General features: G+C 41.7%; 1 protein-coding gene across 1 annotated transcript in view; it reads right to left on the bottom strand.

Annotated features, from left to right (window-relative positions):
• MYO3B (myosin IIIB) overlaps positions 1 to 14,215 on the bottom strand; it is a 437,546-nt gene that overhangs the window by 243,942 nt on the left and 179,389 nt on the right. The window contains exons 20-21 of the mRNA XM_090280660.1: positions 13,076 to 13,164; positions 9,898 to 10,027 (exon numbers count right to left, since the gene is read on the bottom strand). Of these exons, the coding sequence (XP_090136786.1) occupies positions 9,898 to 10,027; positions 13,076 to 13,164 (219 nt within the window). The remainder of the gene's footprint in view (positions 1 to 9,897; positions 10,028 to 13,075; positions 13,165 to 14,215) is intronic.

The raw sequence follows: 14,215 nt of genomic DNA, 5'->3' as shown, positions 1-14,215 counted from the left end.
CTTTTTTGTGCAAACCCTTCACTTAGAAGATGGAAATCTGGTTCAGAGAACTGAATTAAACCCGCAGGATGCAAAGTACCAACCCCGGTCGATTTCAGCTTGTCTCCTGACTTGCAGTCCAGGGCTCTTTAGTCCTCTACAGCTGATGGGGTAGAAGAAACTGCAGGTGGATTATTTTTTAAGGAAAAAACAATGTAAGCTGTTTACATTTGAACAACAACAAAAAAGTTCCTGGGGAATACAAATTTAAAACCCGAAGGCTTTCAGGGATAGGACAAAGAAACAGAATTTCAAGAAATTATCTCTTTTCCCCAGAATCACACCATGCACAGAGTTTGTCCTCAATAAGCCTACAAAGAAAATCAAAGATTCTTCTAGACAAGGGCTGAAAATCATTAACAGAGGGAGAGGCAGGAAGGTATGAAGTTTCTCTTGGGGCTGTTCAGCTGTTGCCAGGACCCTCTGCCTCCTCCTCCAGCTTGTCAAACTGCAGAAGAGGACACCGCCCTTCGTGGAACTTGGAAAAGGCAGCTGTTTGCTCCTGAGAAAGCCCCACCCCACCCCCTCCACCCTGGGAAAGGGGCTGGCAATCAATTTCAGATGCCATATGTAACTGCAATTACATCTGCACTTCTCTGGCACCTGAGTCCTAACAGGGCTTCACACTTATCTCCCTAGATAAGAATACGGAGTTCTAAATGAAGCTCCTCTCTGAATTTCACAACTTGTTAAAATAAACTTCCATGCTGGTGGGCTTCCAGCTAGCCCCAGAAATCACAGGGTGATCCACATTTCTGATGTACTTCACGTGCTCTCAGGACTATCAGGAAATTCCATTCACAAGCTGCACTGTCTGCCTGGACAGACAGACAGAGTGCCTCCTGAGTGGAGGAGCCTCTCTAGGAACTAAAAAGTGGAGCCGACTACATGGAAAAAATTCTGTCCTCATGGAACTTACATTCCCATGGTGCCAGAAATTTCACCTAACCAGACCAAAAACTTCCAGGAGGAGGTAATGCTAGGCCTGATTTTTGGAGAAAAGAAAAGGATTAGAAGGCAGGGAGGGGCATAGATGGACAGAGCAGTGATGAGGGTGAAAGTGATGGACAGAAATAATTCCAGAAAGCTGAACAAGCGCAGTAATGGCATGGCGCTATGAAGTGTTGTGAACAGTTCTGGCTGTACATTCTGTATATAAATGGAACAGGAGATACTGCTTTTGTCCTCATGAAGCGTACAATTTTCTCAAGTAGACAAGACAGTGGCATGAGACAACTGCACATCTGGGTAGGCCAAAGTACGAAATTGCTCAGCTCTGCTTGGAAGTTGTTGAAGATGAGGAGTCTGTGTAACGAACTCTTGCGATTTCCATTATTCAAATGACCCTCAGCATAATTTGCCCTATTCCTGCAACAAGCATCTGACTCTTGCCCATTCCAGGCCAGTGCTGGGAAGAATGCCCAACTAGTGATGGAATCTTCCAGCCTCCCAGGGTCAAACCTGTGGAAAGCTGTGCCTGGAGCATGAAATCAGCCCATGAGGCATCTCAGTTCACTGGGGATAAGCTAGAAACAGTTCTACTTTTCCCTTTAACTTCCCCATTCATGCTGACACCTCACCTTGCTATGAGGGTGGAAGCTCCCTGCAACATATTTCAGCCCTGTTTCATAGATTTTCTGGTATTTCCTGTTACTAAAGTGCATTTTTGGTTTTGAAGATTCCTTCTTATTTTTAACCTTTAATATTGTATCAAACCAAAGTTATTTTCTCCATTCTGCTGTTGCCTCCAGGCTGCGTCGATGCCCTTGTGGCCTGACAGTGTCCTCTCATACTCCTCTCCTCTGGGCTAGCTCCTCTGGGCTGGCTCCTCTCGCATGGGAAGGAGGAGGAAGAGAAGGGGAGAGGACAAGAGTTCTGCTTCCCTCTCTGGGGGAGGCAGCAAACTTTCTGGCTGGTCACAACTGTCCTGGGCTTTATAGGAAAAGGTGCTGACCTCCACATGCCCCACAGAGGGGCTCCTGTTGAACAGTTCTCTCAGCCCTTAGTGATCTGTTATGAGCTGTATTGTACCACCTCCCAATAATGCATATGCTGAAACCCTAACCCCCAGAACCTCATAATGTGACTGCATTTGGAGATAGAACATTTATTTATTTTTTGACTTTAAAGAGGAAAGGGCAGAGGGGAGAGAGAGGGGGAGTGCACTATTGATTTATTGTTCCACTTATTTATACATTCATTGGTTGGTTCTTATATGTGCCCTGACCAGGGATCAAATCTGAAACCTTGGCCTATTGGGATGACACTCTAACCAACTGAGCTGCCCAGCCAGGGTGGAGATAGAACCTTTAAAAGGTTCTTAAGTTCAAATGAAGTCCTATGGGTGGGCCCTCATCCAATGTGACTGTCGTCCTTATAAGAAGAGGATATTAGCACAGGACAGTATGCAAACAGATCAAGGGGCAACCATGTGAAGATCCTGAGAAGACAGACATCTGCAAGCCAAGAAGAGAGGCCTCAGAAGAAATCAAACCTACCACCCTGGATCTTGGACTTCTAACCTCCAGAATTGTGAGATAATAAGTTTATTTTCTTTACACCATTCTCTGTTTGTGGTGCCGTATTATGGCACTCCTAGCAAATTATTACAGACTGCGATTCAAGACTTGGAATTTAGCTTTAGTTTCTACCTTGCAGGAGTTACTGAGTTTTTAACAAATACTTATTGAGGACTTACTATGCACTGGGCATTGCTGTGCATCCCATGTATTCAGTAGTAAAGAGGACTCATAAGGGTTCCTTTCTCAAGGAGCTTACAGGCTAGCATGAGGGACTACATGAGGTAGACAATGTCAACTCCCTTTGGAGACATTTACGCAGGATGAGATGATAGACTGAGTGAGCAGCATGGGACTACTTTCCATCGGTGGACAGTGAAGACTTCTCTTTGGCAGTAAGACTTAAGCTGACTTCCAGGTTACAAGATATAGATAGAACTGTAAAGACCTGGGGAAAGCGTGTTCTAAGAAGAGTGAGCAGCTGGTGCATAGCCAAGAAAAGGCTTGAAATATCTGAGGAGCAGAATGAAGACAGAGAGTGAGGGCTAGAGTTCAAGGAGATGGGACAGAGGCAGTCAGGGACAGATCACATGAGAGTTTTTAGACAAAGAAAGGAGTTTAGATTTCATTCTAGGTGTGACAAAAAGCCTTTGGAGGCTTTAAGCTCAATCAGATTTACATTTTTTGGAAAAACTGCAGCTTAGCTGTTAAGCTATTCAACACATAACAAGGAGTCAAAAAGATGAAAGATACTATGTTGATGAGAAGGATCACATTAAGAGGAATAAATAGATGATGCAGAAGAGAGGAAGAATAATCACAGAATTAAAGTCCTTGTGAAGGTAAGAGGGGAAGGAAGGCAGAGGTCAAGTGCACAACTGGTTTGCAATAAGAGCAGAGATAGTTCAGTTAGTTAGATCAGAAGGAAGACAGAAAATGGGAACAGATGCAGGTGGATGGATGGATTTGGATCAACCATCTATTTACTCAGCAAGTATATATTATGTGTCTCTTACATGGCAGGTATTTTTCAAAACTTTGAGGATATGGTAATGGAAGAAAACAGACAAAAATCTCTGCCATCTTGGAATTTACATTATAGTGGAAGAAGATAGACAATAGATAAGATAAACAAGTGTATATAGTATATAAGGTAATGATATGTGCTAAGGAGAAAAATAAAATAGGAAATAGTGATATAAAATATTGAGAGGAGACATCTACTAAGGTAGACAGGAGGAGTAGATTTTGAGAGAAAATATAAAGGAAGTGAAGAGTCTAGTTATGGGGATGTCTTAGGGAAAAACTGTTCCAGATAGAAGAAATAGCAAGTGCAAGGGCGCCTATGTACAACCTATAACTAGCATCATTCTTAATGGTGAAAGATCAAATGCAGGAACAAAGCAGGATGTCTCCTCTTACCACTTCTATTTAACACTATCTTGGAAGTCCCAGCCAGTCAAATAACACAAGAAAAAGAGCAGGCATAAGCCTGGAAAGAAAAAAGGATTCTTATTTACAGACAACATGACTGTCTATGTAGAAAATCCCAAGGAATTATAAAAATACAACTCCTAGAACTAAAAAATGAGTTTTGCAAGCCCATGCCACAAAAACTAGTGGTATTTCTATATACAGTATTAGCACTGAACAACTGAAAATTCAAATTAAAAAAAGTATGCCAGTTCCAAATATTAAAATACTTAGGTGTAAATCTAACAAAACATGTACAGGATCTGCATGCTGAAAACAAAATGCTGATTAAATTTTAAAAGATCCAAACAAATAGACATACTATGTTCATAAATTAAAAGACTCAAAACAGTCGATGTGTCAATTCTTCCCAAATTGATCTATATACTTCATGCAATTCCAGTCAAAATCTCAGCAGGTTTTCTTAAATATATAGTTATAGAAAAGCTGTTTTTAAAGATTTTAAGCTTAGGAACTGGAATAGCCAAAACAATTTTGAAAAAGAAGGATATAGTTGGAGGAATCACACTACCTGTCTTTAAGGTGTACTATAAAGGCTACAAGAGTCAAAGGAGCGTGGTATTGGTGAAGAGTTAGACTCACAGATCAATAAAACAGACCCACAAATATAATTAATTGGTTTTTGACAAGTGTAAAAGCAAGACAATGGAGACAGGATAGCCATTTCAATAAATGGCTTTGGAAAAACTGGACATGCTCATGAAAAAATGAATCTCAACTTTGCATCTTCTGCAAAAAATTAACTCAAAATAAATGCTAGATCTAAACATAGAATGTAAAAGTAATTGTTGAGCACCTAGTCACACACAGTTCCACACAGACTCCCTGGGGACAACCTGGTTCTCTCTAGTCAGTTTTAACAATCCTGCTCAAGTTTTCCTTTCTCACTCGGAAGCCGTTCTCTTCAGGAGCCCACCCGGATATCCCACAGATTTCAGATCAGCATCTGGAACCCACTCTCCACTCAGCAGCTCACCATCATTTTCCCATCTTGCTTCCCTCCCTTCATTCCGAGTCCTTTCCTGCCATCCTAGACACTTAATCATTCCCCTTTCACCTCCCTTGCCTTTCCAGTGCTGTGGACCCTGTAGAATGCTTCGTTACTCCCAGACTGATCCATTTTCTCTAGCCTCCTATTTTTCATTTTATTTTTTCTTCGTTTTTTAAAAATTGTTGTTCTCTTAGTTGTCCCATCTTTCCCCCTAGCCTCCTATTAAAAAAAACAAACAAACAACAAAATCTCTTCTGAGAAGCCTTTCTTAGTTAAAAGAACTCTTTCCCGTGCCAACACATGGTATTTCCATGAATTTTTCTTCCGTTTTTACTTGTATTGACACCATGCTTATATTGCTCCCATTTATTGAATTATATGCCTGTTAAGAATTTACTTTTTTTTTCTTTTTCTTTTTACTATTCTGGCTGTGATTTTCTTTTATTTCTTGTAGAAATCACCTATGCAGAGCACCATATCTAGAAAGATGATAAATATATAATTATCTATTGACTGAGATACACTACCCAGTTAAAAAGAATGAAGTGGGCCTCTGTATGAGGAGGAACTGATTCACCAGGCCTCCCTGACAGTGTTGGCTCATCACAGCCTCCATTTCTGGAAGAGTGCAGCACTGTCCATAACTGTGACCCTGGAACTTAGTCATTCAGGGTCAGCTCATCCTGCTAAACTCATTTGCTGAATTGTCAGGATGGAGGAGCAGCCATAAATGGAAAATAAAAACTCTAAGAGATAGTTACTAAATGGCTTCCTCTTAAGAGCTTAACAGATTTAATTTGGGAAGTGACAGAATCAGGAAGAGACCATCAACAGCAAGTGAAGGTATTACAGTGCTTTGCAGATACAATACAGGGGTTCATCTTGCCCCCCACACACATCCAAATAAAAAAGGGAGCTCATGGAAGTCAAGATTGAGAGACTTTAGTGTTGATTTCACTGTAAATCAAATTCCAAGGGAGAGACCTGAGTGCCCTCGGACAAAAGGAGCCAATGGAAACAAAACTCAGTTCCAGATTCTGATGCAAAACCAGACTTTCAGGCTTGGACAATGTTCCTTCTAGGACCACTCTTATTTCTTCTTGTTTCTCCCAAGTTTCTAAAGCCTTTAAAGCCCCAAACTAGTATTTGGAAGTCAGGATTCATGATTCAAAGACAGAAATGGGTTTTTCAAGTTCTCTTGGAAACCTCCTCTTCTCTTTCCGCCTCTGAGCCTTTGAACTTTTCTTTAATTTACTAGTAGCAAGTGGAACATTCCCCAAACAGGAAAATATGCCATGAAACCTTGTTATAACATCTTTCTTTTTAATGTTTTTCTACCTAGATCACTCAGTTTGTAAAGTTCCAGCTGAAGGGTTAAAAAGCAGTGTTGCTGCCACATCAAATTTCCACACATGAAATCTTCAGAGAATTTCCTATCAATAGGAAGAATTACAAAGAACATTTCAACACATCTGAAGGGGCCCATCTGCAGGCCAAAAAGTGGTTGTACGAGAGAGGAACAGAGAGAGCCCATATTGGCTGCAGCTGCCTCCACTTACCCAGTCAACACTGAAGACCTTGGCATGAGGGTGTGCCCCTCAGGCAGAGGCCTCGCCCCCACCCAGGTGCAGCTGTGAGCCTGCAGAAGCAGCTGCCAGTAAGGGGGCTGCAGAAACCTGGGAGAAGCTGACGACTTGGGCCTCATGATCTCATGTTCTGTTTTTTAACCTTTTTAGTGTTTAGGGATGTGCAATGTGAACAGGATACAGGAAAATGCCGATAGCATCACTCTGTCTGACTTTATAGTATGGTTTTACACAAACACACACAGAGGTTAACTCCCTCAACCTTGACAAGAGATTAAACTGAGCACTAGTATTTCTGTTTGAGATCCACTAATAAAAGGATTGTTACCTGCCCAGCAGCCCAGAGAGGAAGCTGATTTTAAAGGACAGGAATGACAGCTGGAGGTTCTCTGATGCCTGTGTTTGAAAGCAAAGGACGGCAACTGTCTAGCTACCAGTAAACTGCAATATAACTGGACAGGAAACCTTAGATAAAGAAATTAAGTTTTTTTTTTTTTTTTTTTTTTACATTCTAAGGTATCTTGTCTATATTTTGGGGGGAAAGCATTATTGAAATAAATGCATGTACAGAGATGTGTACAAAACATAAATGTACAGCATAATAAATATTATAAAGCAAACATCCATGGAACTACCACCAAGACCGGGACCCAGAGCACTGCCAACATCCCACAGGGACCTCTCCTCTCAAAACTGAGGAGTCCGATGCTGGACCTCTTTTTTAAGTTTGGGTCTAACAGCCTCTAAGTGTTCCCAACTTCAAGCTTTTCCTTCCTCTCCATAGTTCATCCCCTAAAAGAAGTTTGTGAAGGAATTGCCCATAATATTTATGCTCACTGAACTACTGCTTCCATTCAAGTATTTAAGGGTTTGAAGCAGGATAAATAAAAATAAAGGTAACCAAGAAACATTTTCTCATGCACTGAAAATATTAGCATATTCTTTTCCAAAGTGCCAGGATGTGTGGAGTCTTGCTTCCAGCTGGAACACTGAGAGGTACAGTCACATCTCCCTTCGTAAGGGGCACGTGCCTTAAATAAGTATTTGCAATTTCAGCAAAAGTAACATAACCTATTTCTGTCCATGAAGGTTTTCCCACGTCCAAAACCTGCAATATAATAAAACCAAATATATATATATATATAATGTGGATGTTTTAAAATTTAGAAGCTTAATTAATATTCTGACCTTCAACAAAGGATGTACAATCTCCTTAAAACTGAGTTTTGAAAGCAAATATTGTCAGGAGAAAAATTGCTATCCAATTTTAGGCAGAGAGTAAAGGTAAAAGAAAATTTCAGTTTCTTTTGGGCAAAGCTGTATTGTCTTTATCTCTATATTTGCCTTTGCTGTCTAAACAGTGCTTTGCTATTAGAAACTGTTCTCTAACAGCTTTATTGTTATTGTTCAAAGGCATTTTTACATGAATAATTTCAGAAAAAGAAAACAGAATCATGCTTATTAGTTTTGATGTGTGTTCGTGTCTTCTTACTTATACTCAAAATCTAGAGAAAATAAAGCTTAGGATTTCAAAAGAAATTATTATGCATAATATACAACTCAGGAATACAAAGAAGCTTCTCAGGGAGGCACTTTTGTTTCTAGATTTACTTTTCACTTTTGTTTTCTCCAGTTGCTGGGGAGTGCAGTTTCAAGGCAAGATTCAGAAAGAATTAAAAGACAGGAGGAAAGCTCTTTCAGAGAAAAACAAAAAAATAAGCACAGGCTCTGTCTTTGTTCCTATTCCTTCCCACTTTTAGGTGATAAGGGCACAGAAGGCAGTCTGACTTCTTACATAGTGCCACCTAGTGGCCTAGACCGAGCATTTGTTTTTATTTTACCAAAGGTTGAAAAATTGGAAATGACGAAGCTGTGAACAGATTTGACAAATCGTTATTTATATTTATGGGAGAGCGTTAATGCCAGCTCACAAGTCACTAGAATATATTTTATTTTAAAGAGTACACCTCCTATTCATAATGTGATATCTTATCTTCGTCTCCGCACGGAGTCATGGGATGAGACTATGCCTTGGTGTCCAGTGAGGAAGCACGAGCCCTGCCCACACCTGCCCACTCTCTGGAAGTCTATAATGAATCAACTCCTGGCTGTGCCCAAGAGAGGTCTGAAGAGGAAGCTGGAGGACAGCCTTCTGGAGGGCATCCCACTATTTCTGTGTGGAGGAGCATGTTTGGATGAAGTTAAGAACTTGCTTTCCATTTCCCTTCTAAGTTAAGATAAAGCAAAGATTGTAGATTGCAGCTTTTTTCTTAACCAAGCTTTTCAGCATGTTGCTAAAAATCATACCTGGCAGCCACTCTTTTTTAACATGCAGTGGTCTCATGCTAGGCAGGGGTGCCAATGATTCCAAGAGAGATGTGGGAAGGAAAGAAGAGGAAATTATGAACAATAATAGAGAGGCTTCTCCCCTTCCTTACTTAAAAGCATACCCATAGCTGTTTGCAGACAGAGGTTCAAAAACGTAAAGCCCTTGAGAGGAGCGCTGTGGGAAGATCTGGGTCTGCTGCCCAGCTAAAAGCAGCAGAATCCTAGATAAGTCAAAGAAGCTTGACCCAATTAGAGCCCATTTAGTGAAACAGCAAAGATCAGAAAGTTCCATTCTTTGGCCCTAGCTTCCTGCTTCCTGGCATGAGACCTGACTCAGCAACTAAATATAAGTTGGCTGTGAGTAGGCATAGACTGGGTATGTAGGCCAGTGACAGACCTGTTGTTCCAAGCTGGTTAGGAGAGCAGTGGGGTGAGATCAATGACGGGGGGGGGGGGGGGGGTTGAACTGAACTCGTTAACCTTGGAGAAACTCATGATCGAATGACTTAGATTCGCTATACTGCCTTCACTTGTAATCACACGTGAATAGAAATAGTCTTCCTAATAATTCTAGGTAAACTGAGACCACCTTAGAGTGCTTAGCATGAATTAACAACATATGGTTGTATAAATGGAAGAATGAAAAGAGGCAGGCAGAGAAAGTGAGAAGTCTGAGAACTGATGTTAGGGAAAGCACGTGTGAGTGTACAGACGTACAATACATACTGCCTGTACTGATGCTGTGCAATTACCTTGCAAAAGAAACAATCACTTTCTTTTTCTTGAACTTAGTCAGATAGACCTTAACCCCCCCCCCCCCCCCCCTTAAGTTCAAACTGTTAGTACTGCAGCCCTGGCAGTGTTTAGACACTGACTGGAAAACCCCAGCAGAGCTGGTGGGAGCATCAGTTGCAGGGCTGCCAGGGGCAGCTACAAGTACCTGTTTTAGTTAAAGGGATTGAGAAGAGTTGCTGAAGAAGCTTGTTTCCTGACGTTCTCAGGACTACAACCACATCAGCAGGGAGAGTGTCTCTGTTTTTCTCAAGAACCCCAGAAGCATCATAGGATACCTGCAACATGAACAGCAAATTGCAAGTTAGCCAATACCGTCCATCACCAGTGACAATGGCAAGTTGTCTGAGGTCAGTCATTAATTGACATCTGTATAGAATTTATCTTGACACAGCCATGCTTTTAAATCCAGACTGTTTCCCAGCAAAAGGGGGTTTTCACATGGCGCCTTTGTGTAAAACCTAACAACTAGTGTTGAGGAAAACAGGTCTTTATTTACAATATTCCAACCTGGGGAGGACAGTGAGCACTCAGCTCAGAGCCCTGTTCTCCCACAGGACCCAGCACTTCCTTTGTTTCCCAAAATGCTATAAATCAAAAACATCCCCAGAAGTTCCCCATCCCTTATCTATCAGCTCTCTCCTTCAGGATCTGGGGTATGATGTCATCAGCCTCCTTATAATCATCCAGGAAAACATGCGCCATGTTGCACTGGATCATGGTGAAGTCCATGTTTAAACAGAATCTTTTCCGCATGTCCTGAGATCCAAAAGTCCAAAAGCCCAGGTCTGCAAGGCAGAGTCCTTGGCGGCTTTGGAGTCCACTGAAGTCAGCACAATCAAAGCAGCAGCATGCTTGCTTTTTTACTAGCCTAGGCTGCATGGCTGAATTATCCCTATGAACTGCATAGCTGCTCCTTCCTTTCCTCAGACCGCATGGCTTTCTTTCTCTGTGCGTCCTTTCAAACCACATGGCTTTCCACTTCTTAATGGCTACTGCCTTATTTTTAAATCCCTGACTGTGGCCTGTGATTCAGTGGGTGTGGTGACTGGTTCTGGCCATTAGCAGAACCTTGCACAGGCCCTATATGCTCTTTCATCACCATTCTAAGGCCAAAACCCTTTCTATCTCCTTGGTGTCTTGGAAAGCCATGTCCATTTGCATAACTAAGACACTAGCTACCTGCCATAGATATGCAAAGCACCTCTTAGGAAAAATGGCTGCACTCCACTGAGTCACATTCCCCAGGCCCCAAACCACAGCTGTGAAGAATTCTGGGGATGGTCTTTCTCCACCCTGTACCAAGACCACCAGATAAGAGGAAATTTTGTAATTTTTGACAGGTCAGTTTATCTTGACTTCTTGTTCAGTTGCTCTTTGAAGAGTCAAATCAAAGTTATATCACATCAGAATAATTATGAAAACATACTGGGTACTCACTGTATGTGAAGCACCCATCCTATGAGGTAAACACTATTGTTATCTCCATTTTATTGGTGGGCAAACAGAGGCTGGGAGAGAGGCTGAATAACATGCCCATGGTCACATATTTCACAACTGGTGGTCAGGCATCCAAACCCAGGCAACTGGGTGCCGTGCTCATAACCCAAGGCACTACTCACGGCACCTGAGTGATTGCTGAGCAGTTTCCAGTTCTCAGGAAGAGGGGATTCAGGTCAGAGAAATTCTAATGAACACTCCAGAGAAGTAAGTGTTGGTGGCAAGTAATTTCAGGAAAGGACACAACCCAGAAAGAAAAGAATCCTTTTTTTTCCCCCTTAAAATGAAGAAAGAAGGGGCAGAAAAAGGGAAGGAAAGGGGTGGGTAAGAAATGGGTGTAAAAAGAGAGAGAGAAGGAAAGAGAGGTGTGAGAAGAGGAAAGGAATGGGAGGCAGGAAGAAGATGGGGGAGTGAGGATCAGGGCAGATGTGGGGATCTCAGGCTTGGAGGATACTAATAAGCAGACATCAATGCAAAAGTAAATGAAATATTTAAGGGCAAAATTTGGATTGCACTTTCTCCTGAAGATCCAAAATAGGTATCATCATGTACTATGTGGAGAGAAAAACAATCCCCTTTACCTGTGAAGGGGTTCAGAATAGTCACCCCCAAAATATGCCACTCTGGCATAAAGATTATTTTGAGCTAAAAGCAATCAAAACCTAGAAGAATCAGAAAAAGTTTTTTATCTCCCCTTTAAACTGACTAAATTTACATTAGAAGGGGGCCTGTACCAGGAAGATAGCTAGATTTTTATCTAAGAAACTTATCTGCCTAACAGCACAAACTTGTTTCCCAAACATCTCTGCCTTCCTCTGAATGACCCTTCTTCCCTTCAGATCCCCAGACCCATACTCCTTTCCTTAGCTCAGGATGTTATACAAGCTGCAGCTGCCCAGCTGCCCTTTGGGTCTCCTATGCTTCTGGGACCCTGTGCATACATAACTAAATATACTTTCTCCTGTTAATTATTAGACCAGTCAAAAGAACAGAAAAGAGAAGAAGAGAAAATTTATCTGCCCTTTCACTTGCATTAGATTACCTTTCAACAAAACTTTGCTCAGGCAAAATTTATTTCAATGTCAGGATATGAATTTGAAAAATAATTTCAATAAATCTCAAATCAACAGAATAATCCAAAATGAAATTTACTGAACTCCTACCTATTTTCTGGACCCAGGGTCTCAGCAGACCCCACCAGAACCAATTAACTCCTTTGAGAAAAATTTGATCAATGAGTTTTTGATGGGACTAGAGGATTTCCTGACTCAATCACTAATCTACTTTAGGAACTTGAAACTGAGACTGAGAAATAAATGAAAGTATGAATTTCAGTAAATGTTGTAAAAGCTTAACATCTGATGATGAAGTGAAAAAAATGTTTTTTTTCCTTTTAATCTAGACATTTTGGGTGCCCTGTAGACATATATTTAAAGTGTTAAACATTGAACCCCGCTGAGATATTATATTAACCCTCCTCTGTTACCTACACAACTCCAAATGACTTTTGAATGTGAGCATTCACTGCTGAACACCGCAAAAACTATGACATGTTTTCCCTCTGAAGAGCTGTCACTTCCAGGCCAAACCTCAGGTGAGGAGCAGATGGCAGCTCAACCGGCCACCCCAGTGAGAAATTGCTTGCTTGCCAGGGGCAACTTTCTGTGCCCAGCACCACTGAGAAAGTTCACGCGTTATGATTAGGTGTTCAAGAAGCATTAAAAGGAGAGAGGAATCTGCAGGCAATTTCACGAGTGGCACAGACAGGGTAATCCAGACACGTTTCCCTTGTCCAATTCAGGATTAATAGTTTATGCTCCTCTCACCTTTCCAGCATAGTGATGAATGCCGAAGCACAGCTCCACTCCCTTGGGCCTCCAGAAATATTTGCATCGTAGGTTATCTTCAAATTTATCTGTAGATGTTCATGTTTAAAAGTTACAACGTGAATTGTTTGCTCCTTCAAACAAAAACATGCTTCTTGAGCCCTGAGTGACCTAGGATAAGGGATTTCAGGGAGGCCCAATATTACCATCATATGTACATGGTGGAGACAGATTCCCCAGGAAAACGGGCATGGACACTAGAATACTCGTCTAGTTGTCCCATGCTGTCATCAGTGTCAGGCTGCACTCTACGATCTCACGTTCTGCTCTAAGAATTCCTAGCACGGACACTGATGATAGCAGAAGTCCCGCCAGTTAGCTGCAGAACCGTGAAGATAGCCCATGGAAGACAAATGACTCATCCTGGCAATTTGTGACAGTTTTATAGATAAAAGAAAACCAATGAGGGTGACAATCTCGACTCCTAGAAGTGAATCTCTCCCACAGATCAATTCTCCTTCTGGGGAAAAGGCTTGAGACTTTCTGTTCTCCCTCAACAATCAATGTTGCTGTTGTTCTGGTTGACGGCCCCCTCTGTGTGAGGAATGGTGCCCTCTCTGTGTGAGGAATGGGGTGGGATGCAAGGATTAGAGCTTTGTTGCCTCAAGCATCTCACACTCTAGTGAGAGACAGGATCATGTGAGTGCGACACTGAAGATCTAAGGAGAAGAGGGAGGAGGTGAGGGGTAAGAAGGCCTTTAATGTAAGGAGGAGGTGTTTTATTGCCAGCTCATAGAGAACAGTAGCCTAATGGAAAGGCGGCTTTAAACAAATGAAATTAGCTAGAATGTCCAGGATAGAGGGGAAGAATATGAACCTGGAAACCAGGAGACAAGAAGGGGCTTCTACACAGATTTGGGCTAGAAGTGGAGGGGTGGTCTAGATGAAGGTATGAGAGCAGGGTAAGAAACGGAGGGGAAGCAAGTATTGGTTATGGAATACAGAGAGAAGAAGGTATAAAAATGATGTGGACATAGAAGAATGGTGTTTCTGCTTGCAGAAATAGGATAGCGAAAAGGGTTTGGGAGAATTACTTTAAGGTACAAATTCTCCCAGGACATTTGCTGAACATTTCAATTC

This window comes from Furipterus horrens, unplaced genomic scaffold, assembly GCF_987537825.1.
Source record: "Furipterus horrens unplaced genomic scaffold, mFurHor1.1.pri manual_scaffold_1, whole genome shotgun sequence".
Lineage (NCBI taxonomy): Eukaryota > Metazoa > Chordata > Mammalia > Chiroptera > Furipteridae > Furipterus > Furipterus horrens.
This window is presented reverse-complemented; position numbering and strand designations above follow the sequence as displayed.